General features: G+C 32.2%; 1 protein-coding gene across 1 annotated transcript; it reads left to right on the plus strand.

The window, feature by feature from the left end:
• Positions 1 to 9,482: 9,482 nt before the first annotated feature.
• On the plus strand, positions 9,483 to 10,358 carry LOC128129181 (uncharacterized). The gene is made up of 2 exons (XM_052767841.1): positions 9,483 to 9,637; positions 9,935 to 10,358. Exons 1-2 carry the CDS (start codon positions 9,483 to 9,485, stop codon positions 10,356 to 10,358), a joined length of 579 nt encoding a protein of 192 aa, XP_052623801.1.
• Positions 10,359 to 12,417: the final 2,059 nt, after the last annotated feature.

Here is a 12,417-nt window from a genome sequence, read left to right on the forward strand (position 1 = left end):
CCAAACCATTCTAATTGTATATATACTTTATGTATTTCGTTTGATCTGATGAATCGATAATATTTTATATTTAAGAAATTGTTCTTGCAATAAGTTTCTTGCATGTTATTGATCTCGAAGTTGAACAACAAAGTGGTATCAAGGTCATTGAGTTTTAAGATCAATAAACACTTCACATGTTTTTAAGGATAAAGATTTAAGATGGCTTCACCAAGTAATATGCTTCAACCCAAAATTCCTTAAGTTAAACGGAAGAAATTATAATCAATCGAATATACAAATGAAAGTCTATATCAATTGTAAGATTTATGGAGTTTTGTTGAAAGCGGATTGAATGTGTTATGACAAAAGTAATCAAATACGAATTTGAACAAGCAAAAACTTAAATATATAAAATTAGTATATAAAGATTCACAAATCAGAAGAACATACTTGTATTTGGATGTTTACAACAGTTTCACTAATCATGAAATTAAGTAGAGATTGAGGTCTGCTTTGTAGTGTCCTAAGACAGAAATTTCTCTGCTATAAATCTGTCTACATTACTACAAAAACACCCTTTAATGACACGCATTGCGTGTCATAAAAGCCACAAATGACACGCAAATGCGTGTCAAGGAAGACCATGCCATAAAGGAAGACCACACGCATTTGCGTATCGCAACCTTACGATGCGCTCTTAGAACACGCAATGTGTGTCAAGGAAGGCTCTGTTATAAAGAAGATGACACGCACTTGCATGTCGTAACCTTACGACGTGCATTTACGACTCGCATTGTGTATCATTAAAGCCTCTGTCATAAATAAAGACGACACACATTTTTGCGTGTCATAATTTTAAACGTTTTAAAGTGTATATATATATATATATATATATATATATATATATATATATATATATATATATATATATATATGATAGATTTACTAATTTTCAATTTAATACCATAGTTAAAGTCTCATATTACAAAATAAAATATTTATATAACAAAACAATCCATTTCATAAAATAAATGTACTAATATTCAAAATAAATCATTTAACTGTTATTTATTAACACCAGTCAAACTAGAAACACAAATCATCCTGATCCAAATAACAACAAACATAAAACACAAACTATTTTGGAAATCTAGATCTTTGTTACTTGTGCACAATGTAATAGCACCTTTTTTATTAACTACCATAGTGCTGATTCGGCTTCTTCCACTGTTTTAATCCCCTATCATTCTTCAAATACCTACATGTGTATGTTAAACTGCATTAACACAAAGACAAAGGTAAAGTGATAATTATAAGGAATACTACATTCACCAAAAAAATACCAAACTGAAAAAAGGATAAGATAAATCTTCTTTTAGCATAAGGTTTATATAGAATTTTTATAACTTTTTAATGCATATACAAGCTACATATAAGAACTTTGGGTTTATACGGAAAGTATGACTCATACAAACAAAGATAAGCAAACTTACCCTAATTTGCAAGTAAGTGTGGTCAGTGAAATTGTATAACACTCCCATGGTGTATCCCATCATTGCAGGATTGGCCACTCCAATCCACTTCCCTAGAGAACATTCCACAATTAATCAGAATCAAAACTTGCAAATTTACAAACTTGAATCAGAATTACAAAAAGAACAATTAGAAAAAGTAAGATGAAAAACAAAATCAAATATATAGTTATATCAAATTCATAAAACAAATACCTAACTACATTTGTTCTATTTGCTATCCCACTCCAATCCACTTCCCTAGCTGCATGTGCTGTCAAACTCCATCTAATTGTCCTTGCACCTGAACAAACAAACATATGTCAAATTCATAAAAAAAAAAATACCCACCCAACCATTTATAGAGTCTATATCTATTTTTAGTCGTCTGTCATTTCAGCAAACATGCATTACCTTTAAGGATGAAAACTTGAAGGTTGGATCTATTATGGAAACTAGAAATCAAAATTTCAACTTATAAGCGAAATTAAAAAACGGAAATTGAAGCTTAATGAGGATCTCTTACTTGTAGCATCCACATAATACTCAAGGACCAAAAATGTAAATTATTTTAGTATCTATGTATTATGCACCTGTGTCCTCAAGAGGTTTTGCAAATGAATAATAAATAGCAGACTTTGTTTTGGTGTTGAAAAAATTAAAATCCAGCAAAAAATATATAAAGTGAGTTGTTATTATAACACAAAATTTATATATTTAACCTAGAAATTCTGCAGCCAGGAATCTTCGAGTCATCCCATTGAGAAGAAACTTATCTTTGTCTCAATAAAATTATGAATATGGATACTTTTTGGACCGAAATTAGAAATAAGCTATAATAAAAAATTAACCAAAGTTAGAACCTATTTAATTTAGTAAAGGTGTATGGAGTTTTAACAAAAAAATATTAAAATCGTATACATTATACAAACCTTAAAAAATTGCCAAGTTTTTTTTATGCTCACTCCACCGAAAAAACAATAGTTCCAATTTCTTCTTCTCTGCTTTAGTAGCAACTCTTGCTCCAAGATTCTGTCAAAATTTAAGGGTTAAATACACAAAACAACAACATACTTTGATTTTTGTTTGTTTATTATAGTATTTTATTTTCATTTCTTTTTATTACAACATTATACGTTGAAAATTCTATCTATTATAAGTTTATAACTTTATAACTTTGTGCTTTCAATGCTTTCCTTATATCTCTCAAGATAAAACCTTTTAAACATATAAAACTGATTAATGAAACAATGCCTAATTAACTAATACTGTCATACAACAATCTTTTTTATCTAATCTATTATGGAACCCTTATCATCAAGTTGATTTATGTAAGAGAATAAGGACATAGTATAGAAATACACAAAAAAGGATTAGGTAAAAGTTGTAAATAACATCTAACCTTTTGGTGAATGAGTTAGTTGCATTCCACTAGATAAGTATTGTTGTTAAGTAAGTTGGTCTGCAATGAGTTGGCTGTAGCTTGAAGCTAACTTCTACTAGTTATCGTTTCCTTGGTCCAAGAATTAAAAAGATACATAAGCAAAAGAGTGTGTCACACCCCCAAACTAGGATGGCAGAAACGTATGGGATGGATGACTTCATGAACAATATCACAACATAATGTACAATATTGATTAAAATAAACACAACCATCATAAATATAATTGAGAATGTTACATTGTTTCCAAGTAATGTATGTTTCAAACCAATTACATTATGATGACAAAAATGAAAAGTATGACGCTATAATGTCCCATCCTCAAAAGCCTTGTGGTTACCTGTTTAACAGTTTCTTGAGAATACATTTTCAAAAGTGTAAACAATTAAGTTGGTGAGTTCATAAGAGTTTTGTATGGATAAAAATCTGAAATTCTTTCCTTGTAAAATGATAGTGTTTGTCCCTAGAAAATCCAAAATTTTCTTAAAAATGAGTTGTAGTCTGAAAACCCTAAGACCAAAAAAATTATATTAGTATTTCTATACTTCAAATAATATTACGTAGTTTTATTCTTATGTAAAACCATTTGAACGCATGTTACTCCGTAAACTAAATGTATTGTTGATTTCCTATGTGAGTTATTACAACCATGCTAAAACCGAAGTTGTCCTGCTGTGACGTTCTTTAGGCGTCAGAATATTAGACATTTGTCACCCCATACCTACCGGTATAGCTGTAGCTAGCAGCTTAGGTGTGGGATTGTCAGTCCCGTATAGATCTATACACAAGTGCTACGCTCTCTTACCGAGATTCTAGCTATAATTCAGGACTTTAGTGTGCACTCTGGTAGGTATGGTGAAGACTTTGTCTCATATAATTGTTTCAACAAGTTTACGTTTAGTTTAATGAAAACCCTTGTAAGTGTAAATATCACCTTTCTATAGTATTTACATAGTGTAAAATAATTATACTTTTATATAATTATTCGTCCTGTCCCAAAACGTTAAATTAGTGTTAATGACCCATAAACTATACCTATTATAGTTTATTATAAATGTTTTGTTTGTGCCTATACACACACACACACACACACACACATATATATATATATATATATATATATATATATATATATATATATATATATATAAGTTAAAATGTTTAGATGTTCATACATAAATATAATTTTACATCAAATACAAGTATATGAACATTTAGTATAATGAAGTCAATTTTCTAGTTTTTGGCCTTTTTACGTCACCAAACGGTAAATATTGAGTTATACACTTTGTAAAATTTATTTTCACCTTTTTGTGGAGATTAAGTCAAGCTAACCTTATGTGTTTAAAACAACATATTTTGGGTCAAATCTCTCAAAAATGGTACCATAACCTAGTCATGACCACTTTTGCTAGAAAACCCTAATTTTACATAAAAATGGTGCATTTTTAGGTTTTCTTTTTGTAAAACCAAATCCTTAGTATTTATAACTAGTTTCATAATATATGCCCAAAATAGCATATTTTGGTTTCTATCCCACAAAAATGATGTAATATCTTGGTTATAACCATTTTTGCCAGAAAAGTCATATTATGTTCCAAAAAACTATGATTTTGTTTTTATGACTTTTTCTTAAGAACATATAGCATGTTTATACTCATTTTTCATAGATTTGCATTTTAAAACAACAACCACACATAAATGTTCATAATACTAGGTAATAACATTATTTCATGTAAATAATATTTTTACACAACTTGAAGACAAAGCATGTATAACAACTTGTATTATTATACAAGTTTACTTGTATCCCCCCCCCCCCCCCCTAAAACTTGGATAAAAACGAAAATGAGGGGTATGAACTCACCCTGAGTGTGTTTCTTGGTGGATAAATAGGTAAATATGAAGGTTTTCAAGGTAAGAAAACTTGAAGACACTTGAAGAACACTTGAAGGTTGAAATATCCTATGGATATTAACACGTATTAATGTGTGTAATTGTAACAAAACTAGTATATATGGGTGTATAAAATCACTAAATTAGTAAGAAAAAACTTACCAAAAGATCAAGAACTAACTTATGGAGATTAATCTTGAGAGGAAAAGCTTGTTATTGAGAGGAGATGAAGAAGATGGAGTGTAGGTAAGGGGTTGAGCCGAAAGTTAAAGGAGGGGGGAGGGTGTGGGGGTGGGTGTGGGATGGTGTGGGTATGGGGAGAGGATGTAGGGGTTTACTTTCATAAAATATTATGTCTTTATAAAATGTGTCATCACCATATAAGATAAAAGTTGTTTCTTTTATTTATAAAAGAATGGGTAATTTTTATAAAAGTTTGTGATTTTTATAAAAAGTATGGTAAAAATGATGTATATTTACTTAATTTGAATCATTTAAATTCAAAATATTATAAAATCATCATCGTCAAAAATAATAACTCATTACATGAGAGTGATAATTCCTAATTCTTTTCCTTAACGTTTGAGTGTTTAAGTCGGGTATAAGATTTGTCGCATTTGGTGACGAATTCACCAAAAATCTATATATGTAACCTTTGTTATGAATTTGTCATGTAGTATAAGGTTTATGAACTCAACTACATTGTGTTATGAATATTATATATACCTAAATATTATAAAATTGAATTATCGAATTTTTAAGTTACTAACCCTAATTAGGGTTTATATCAATAATTGGCAACAAGAGATGTGCTTTGCATTATAACTTGTCAATAGTATATTAGTAACATTAGGGAATATCAGCTTTCTCCTAAAATTATAATATGAGTTGAGTTGACTGGTTGACTTTTGTTGACTTTGTTTGACCAAAATTGACGGTTGTCATAGAGTGAAGTATTTAAATACACTTAATTAAGATTTTATATCATACAGGGATTGAGTTTATAAAATAAAAGTTGAGATTTTTTAGACATTTTACTTTTTGATCACGTACAAAAGGGTTATTGATGCAGTATAATATCTAATACATAATTTATTTGCTTTTTTTCAAATCGAAGAACGCATAATGAACAAATATGAATAAAAATATGGTCATATTAACATTCAAATATCAAGTTTTCTTCATAAAATAAATCGTTAGCACAAACAACAAGTATTTTGATCGAAGCAAATTTGGAACCATAATTTTGATGCTTCGAGCCCAACGAATCTAGTAATTAATGAAATTAACCCTCAGAATGTGAATATAGAATTAGTAGTTAACATCACCACATTCTGAAATTAGAGTAATAATTATCTCTGAGTTCATATATACAAGGGCGGAACCTTAAAATTCGTAGTTTGTAGTTTCTTTTTATCTTGTGCTCATGTAATCTTGTTAACTGTAAATGTTGTTAATGTTGTTGTCACTTACGAACTTTGTTGTTTTACTTGTTGATATTGTTAGTTCATCTGTTAACTTCGTTTTGTTGTTCACTTGTTTGTGGCTTTATAATGTTCCTAATATTAATGTTATTTGCTTGTTATGTGTATGTTGTTATGTTCCTATCACTTAAGTGTTACATTAGTATTTTGTTAATGATGTTCCCTTAATCCTATTAACGCTGACACTTGACATGTTGTATTGTTGCTTATCATGTATGTTTGTATGTCTGTTAGAATATTAGTTAATAATGGTGTTTATGCCTTTATTCATGATTAGTTAATTTCTATTTTGTATGTTCCCTTAATCCATTCTTACTAAGTGTTGGTCTGTAAGTTGACCAAGATCCAATAGCACAAAATTGAAACCAAAAAGTACACTTCCAAAGGTAAATTTTTCACTTTCACCATGAAATCCAACTATTAGTATAGTCCATGACCTCACATCTCACATAGGAATTTCATCAAACAGTTGGTGGTCTATTGTGAATTCGTTGGTTAGTTTAGGTGATATTAGTTGTGTGACATCCAAATGATCAAAACTTAAACCTAAGGTGTACAATTCAAGAAACGCAGTTGAAGCACCAGCATGACATCAAATTACTTAAATCAAAATTCAAGTAATGATGATTCCACCAAATTAACGTATGAAAAGACGAAATTGAGCCTCGGAGAAATGACTTCAAATTGAAATTTTGATATTAATTATCAAGCAAAGCACATATGTTATGAAAATTTTCTATTTGATTATTTGTCTTCCTTAGCAACAACGATTAGCACCTCGAAAATCTACCGGTAGCATCCCGTACCGGTAAAGCAGATTAGTTTCACAGGTTACAAACTTCATCTCCAACCTCAACAATGAGTCCTTGCATGAATTATTTAAAGGGAACCAACCAGAGATCACTTTTCCGATAGCGATCTCCTCCACAGGGACGTGAACGAACCCCTACAAATTAGCTCCGAAAATATTGTCATCTTTCACTTCGAACTCCACATGAACAAACTCGTAAGCTAATGGAATGTTAAATCGACATCGACAAACAGAAAAGAACAGGTGGTGGCAGTTGGAGTACAAAGGAAAGAAGCAAGCAACACTCGATGTAGGGAGGGGCAGGAAGAGCGGGGATAATTTTTCTGGGGAAAAGAACACACCTAGGGAAAATGAGGGGAAACAAAGAAGGCGGGTTTTCTAATTTTTTGGATTTCATTTTCCCGCTGCTAGCTAGTTACTAAAGAGGAGACACGCGTTTGTAAAATGATAAAATGACATTTATACAAGACACGCGTTTAAGAAAAGCACCCTCCGTGTTTTTTTTTGTTTTGTGAGACGCTAAATTTAGGGAATGCAAAAATACGTGTCCTAAATCCTTTAAATTTAGGGAGAGCTAACATTGTTTTTAGGACACACTCTTTTGCGTATCGTAAATCTGTGTGTGACATGGTTTGCACGTCATTAAAGGGCTGTTTTCTAGTAGTGCTAAAGGATACAACAATCTGATCAAGATTGAATCTTAATCCTGACGGGATTCTTCATGCTTCCTTGATTTCCCATAAAAACAAGAGTGAATAAGTGGTGTTAATGTGTATATGACCAACCCTTAAATCTGTCAATTGATTATCTATTTATAGTCTGTCAAATATGAGTTGAAACTGCCAACCATCATAACTATTCCATAGCCGAAATTAACTGCCTAATTCACAAGTAAACTTATATTCTTAATAAAGAAGAAAGTTTCACATAGACGTAGCGGGTAAACGAGCAACAAGATGTACCGCAACCCCTTTTTGGATGACCATTAACTTTCAATCAGTTAATTAACAATTAACAGATTTTGTAATTAAAAGTCAATTTCGAAATTTATATATATAAAAATTAATTAATTACTGTGGTAAAGAAGAACCAAGAGAGCCCAAGAGCCAAGGCCAACTTTTGACCATTAATTATATTTAATGACAAACCTAGTCCAAAACTAATTTGATATCCCAATACCACAATTCTAGCCCAAATGTCATTTTGTCTTGCTTTATCTATTTAAGAATATGTGGAGACAAAGGCTTATAAAGCTAGTCAAGGTTCTTTCTTTCTCCGATGTGGTATAATGCTTTTAGGCTATAAGCAAAGTTCCAATAGAATGAAGCAATGAATCGAACAAGTATAACCCCAAAACAAATATTAAAAATTTGTAAAAAATAGAAAACAGATAAGAAATCCCTTTATGTTATCTATCAAGTAGTTGATGAATCTATTTTTGAAATGATTTCAAGATCTAAAACTTTAATAGATGTGTGTGATATGGCATACAAGACGTACCAAGGAAAAGAAAAGGAAGACTACAAACTTTAAGATATGAATTCCATAATTTACGGATGAATGATTATGAATCGGCCGAAGATTCCTATAACTATGTGATCATCATAACAAAGAAAATAAGATTAAATGATGAACAACTTGACGGTAAGAGAATTGTTGGAAATAAATACTCCCAAGTCTCGCTCGATGATTTAAATTAATCGTTGTGGCAATAGAGGAGTCTAAAGATGTATCAACCCATTCCTTGGAGAGACTACCGGGAGAACTTTAATCCATAAAATTTTGGATGAAGAAATTTAATACACCCTCCAACAAACAAGAATTCAACTCATAGATCTCAATGAAATCTAATATGAACAATAACATGAAAAGTTTGAATTCAGGCAAGGGAAGAGGTTGACAACAAGGCACAAACGCTAATCAAAATCACGAAGATAGTGAAGGTTTTCTAGAGGAAGAGATCATAGGAAACCACCACTACAAATAAAATGACATTTAATGGCTAATATTTTTAATGGAATATATTTAATGTTTCATTATATCACTTTTAGTAGCACATCTTATATATCACTGTAAAAATTAATCTATTTAATGGAATTTAACATTTTATGTCACTACATAGTTATTAGTGACAATGATTTAATATGGCACCAAAAAGGTTTTTTTTTTAAATATTATATAAATATTCATATAATAACTAAACAAATGCAGTTGTAATAAATTACAATTTAATTTTTATTTCTCTCCTAAGTTCCGCCAAACAATTTTGATTACTTTTAATTGTGTTTAACTTTTTAGGTTTTCCTCTAATATCATATCACATGCCTTAACCTAACAAATGTAATAACAAATGTAATATGGCGGTATTTGAGTCCGCTCTCACTCTTGCTAATGTTGATTTGATCACACCATCACCAGTTCACCACCTTTTGTTTTTAGTCATCAGTCCATCACTCCATCGTTGCTCCACGTCACCGTTGTTGGATCTTCGATCCATGCCGACATCTCTTCCGTTATAGGTAGTTGATGCCTCGATTAGGTATAATATTTTTATTCAAACTCTTATATATTTAGTTATTTTATCATCTATAATTCCTAATTTATGTTCATAATCTTGTTCTATTTATTTAAATAGGGTAATTAAATAAGTTAAAGAATAACTGAATAACGTTATGTTGTTTAGATATGAAATTAGAATTCGGTCATACAAAATTAGAATTAAATATTTTTTAGGAGATTAGGAACATAGAATTATGAGTACCATTAAAGGGAACTAAGTAGCTTGATTTACAACAACCTCATGGTTTAGACATATAACCACCTTCACAGTGACCACCACCACCACCACCACCACCACCACCACCACCACCATCCAACCTACAACATACTACCACCACCGACCTCTACCACCCGCCACAACCACCCACCAACATGACCATCACCCACCACAACGACCCATCACCACTACCACTCATTACCACGATCACCACCATCGCCTCCACCACCAACCACTACTCATCACCACTACCCACCACCAACTACCTCCACTACCTACCATCGTCTGCCACCACCACCCCAAGACCACCATCACCACCACCAGCTACCACTACCGCCTACCTACCACTACCCATCACCACGATCACCACCATCGCCCCCACCACCAACCATTAGCCATCACCACCAGCTACCTCCACCACCACCCCATGACCACTATCACCACCACCACCCATTGATCACCCCCCAAAACCAACTACCAACTACCACCCGCCACCACCATCACTACGATCCACAATCACCACCAGCAAACAGCCCCACAAGCTAACACCACCGCCACCCACTACTCACCAATCACCACCACCACCTATTACTATTACCAGCAACCATTGCCCACAAATCTGTAACATACCGTTATTTTCAATATTGTAAAAGTCAACTCAAGTCAAACACATCAAATAAAAGTCAAACTTGGTGAATTATTATTTTAATAAAGTTAAAATAAATATGTTTGATACATTTAAACACTTGATAAAATGCTGTAAAAAATAGAAGCTAAAATCACCCGAACACCGAGAAGCCTCGCTTTTCCTTCTTCTCCCCGGACCGCAAACCGTTCGCAGCCGCACACTCCATACCGCAAACCTGCGAGGCGGCTTCTATCTCCTCGGAAAGTGTTCTTGGCCGCAATCCCTAAAATGTTCAGACCCATTTGCCATTTCCCACAATTCGAACTATGAAGAGGTATACCGTAATCATAGTTGAATTTGAGAAACCCAAAATTACATAATGCTATCTTCAAAATCTCTCTTAGTGAAAGCGTTTCCTCACAACCATTTTCATGAATGAGAGAAACCTTATGACACTTAGATTTTGTGGTGTATACATTCCCATCCATGTGAATTCGTCATAACCATAATCACAAGATAATGTTAGTGACAAATTCAAACTTCTTATGGATAGAACTTGTTCTTCTTAATTTCTTGCCATTATAGGTCCCACCATTGCTTCCAAGTTATTTAGCATCCCACCCCTTCATTTCAATGTACTTTCCATTGAACAAGGTGCCTTGCCCCTATACAATCCATTGAGAACTCGTAGAACTCACATGCATAATTAACTCAATTGGAATGGCACAGAAATAAAATAGTGTCAACACGATGGGTTGTAAACCTCAAGTCGTGTGCTAGTGATGAATGATAAGGTCTATTCATGATTTGTTCTTGAAACCTTTCAAGACCATTAAGACTCCCACTGACTCCTTGACATATGAGATTCTCTTGTCAAGACACATTCCAAACAAATATTCAAGAGTTAGTGTAGCTTTTATCAAGACAAAACACTTCATATGATTGGTCCTAGTTGGTCTTTGTCTTATCCAAGACATCACAACTTACCAATTTCAAATGTGTGAGAACAAGAATTTTTTTTTCAAGTTCCACATTTGATGAAAGTTATAAACCTTCTTAAGACTTGTCACCCAATTCACAATCTTGGAGTATAACTCTAAGCCTTGATATTGGAACGAAGTATGATTGACTTCTTGATTTAACCATTTCCACAATTCTTGATTCCTTTTCTTAGACATATAAATTGTACTAAGAATCACTTAAAGGATCAATTGAGATATGGTTCTTAATCATTAAGTCCTATCATAAAACACAATAAAAGGTACTCTCCCTTCTTCTTAGAACGGAGAAACTTTTATCTTTCTGCCTACTTGATTCTTCTTATTCATTCTGCTATTGATTGAAACTCTTTTAATCAACTCATAATTATGCTTAATCTTATAAGTACAATCATATTCACTAAACTTTAGTAAATCATGATGAATATCTTTGTTACTCTTGTGGTAGACTTGATCAACGTACGACCTAGTGTACTTAATCTCTTAAATTGACACTTTGTCAAAGTCTAGTCTAAATTTCCCAAATGTGAAAGTTTTTTCTCATTCATCATACAATACTTGTTGCATGATTCCAAGTTCCTATCCACTTGAAATTTGGGCGATGAGAAACTCTCCCTATTTGGTAAACTCTTAACACTTCCACAAATAACCTAATTAAGAATCAAATCCATTTTGCTAATGATAGATTTCATATATGCCATTGTAAGGATGAACAAACAAGATAAAACCAAAAATTATTTTATTCATCAAAGCAGCGGAAAACATGTCCTTACATGTATTCAAATACTCCTAAAAAATATATCATAACTTCCTAAGCTCAAAATCTGATCTTCGAATCCATGCGATCGTAATCCATTTCTTCGTGATCAGACTCATCTTGCTATTCCATC

This window comes from Lactuca sativa, chromosome 9 (assembly GCF_002870075.4).
Source record: "Lactuca sativa cultivar Salinas chromosome 9, Lsat_Salinas_v11, whole genome shotgun sequence".
Classification (NCBI taxonomy): domain Eukaryota; kingdom Viridiplantae; phylum Streptophyta; class Magnoliopsida; order Asterales; family Asteraceae; genus Lactuca; species Lactuca sativa.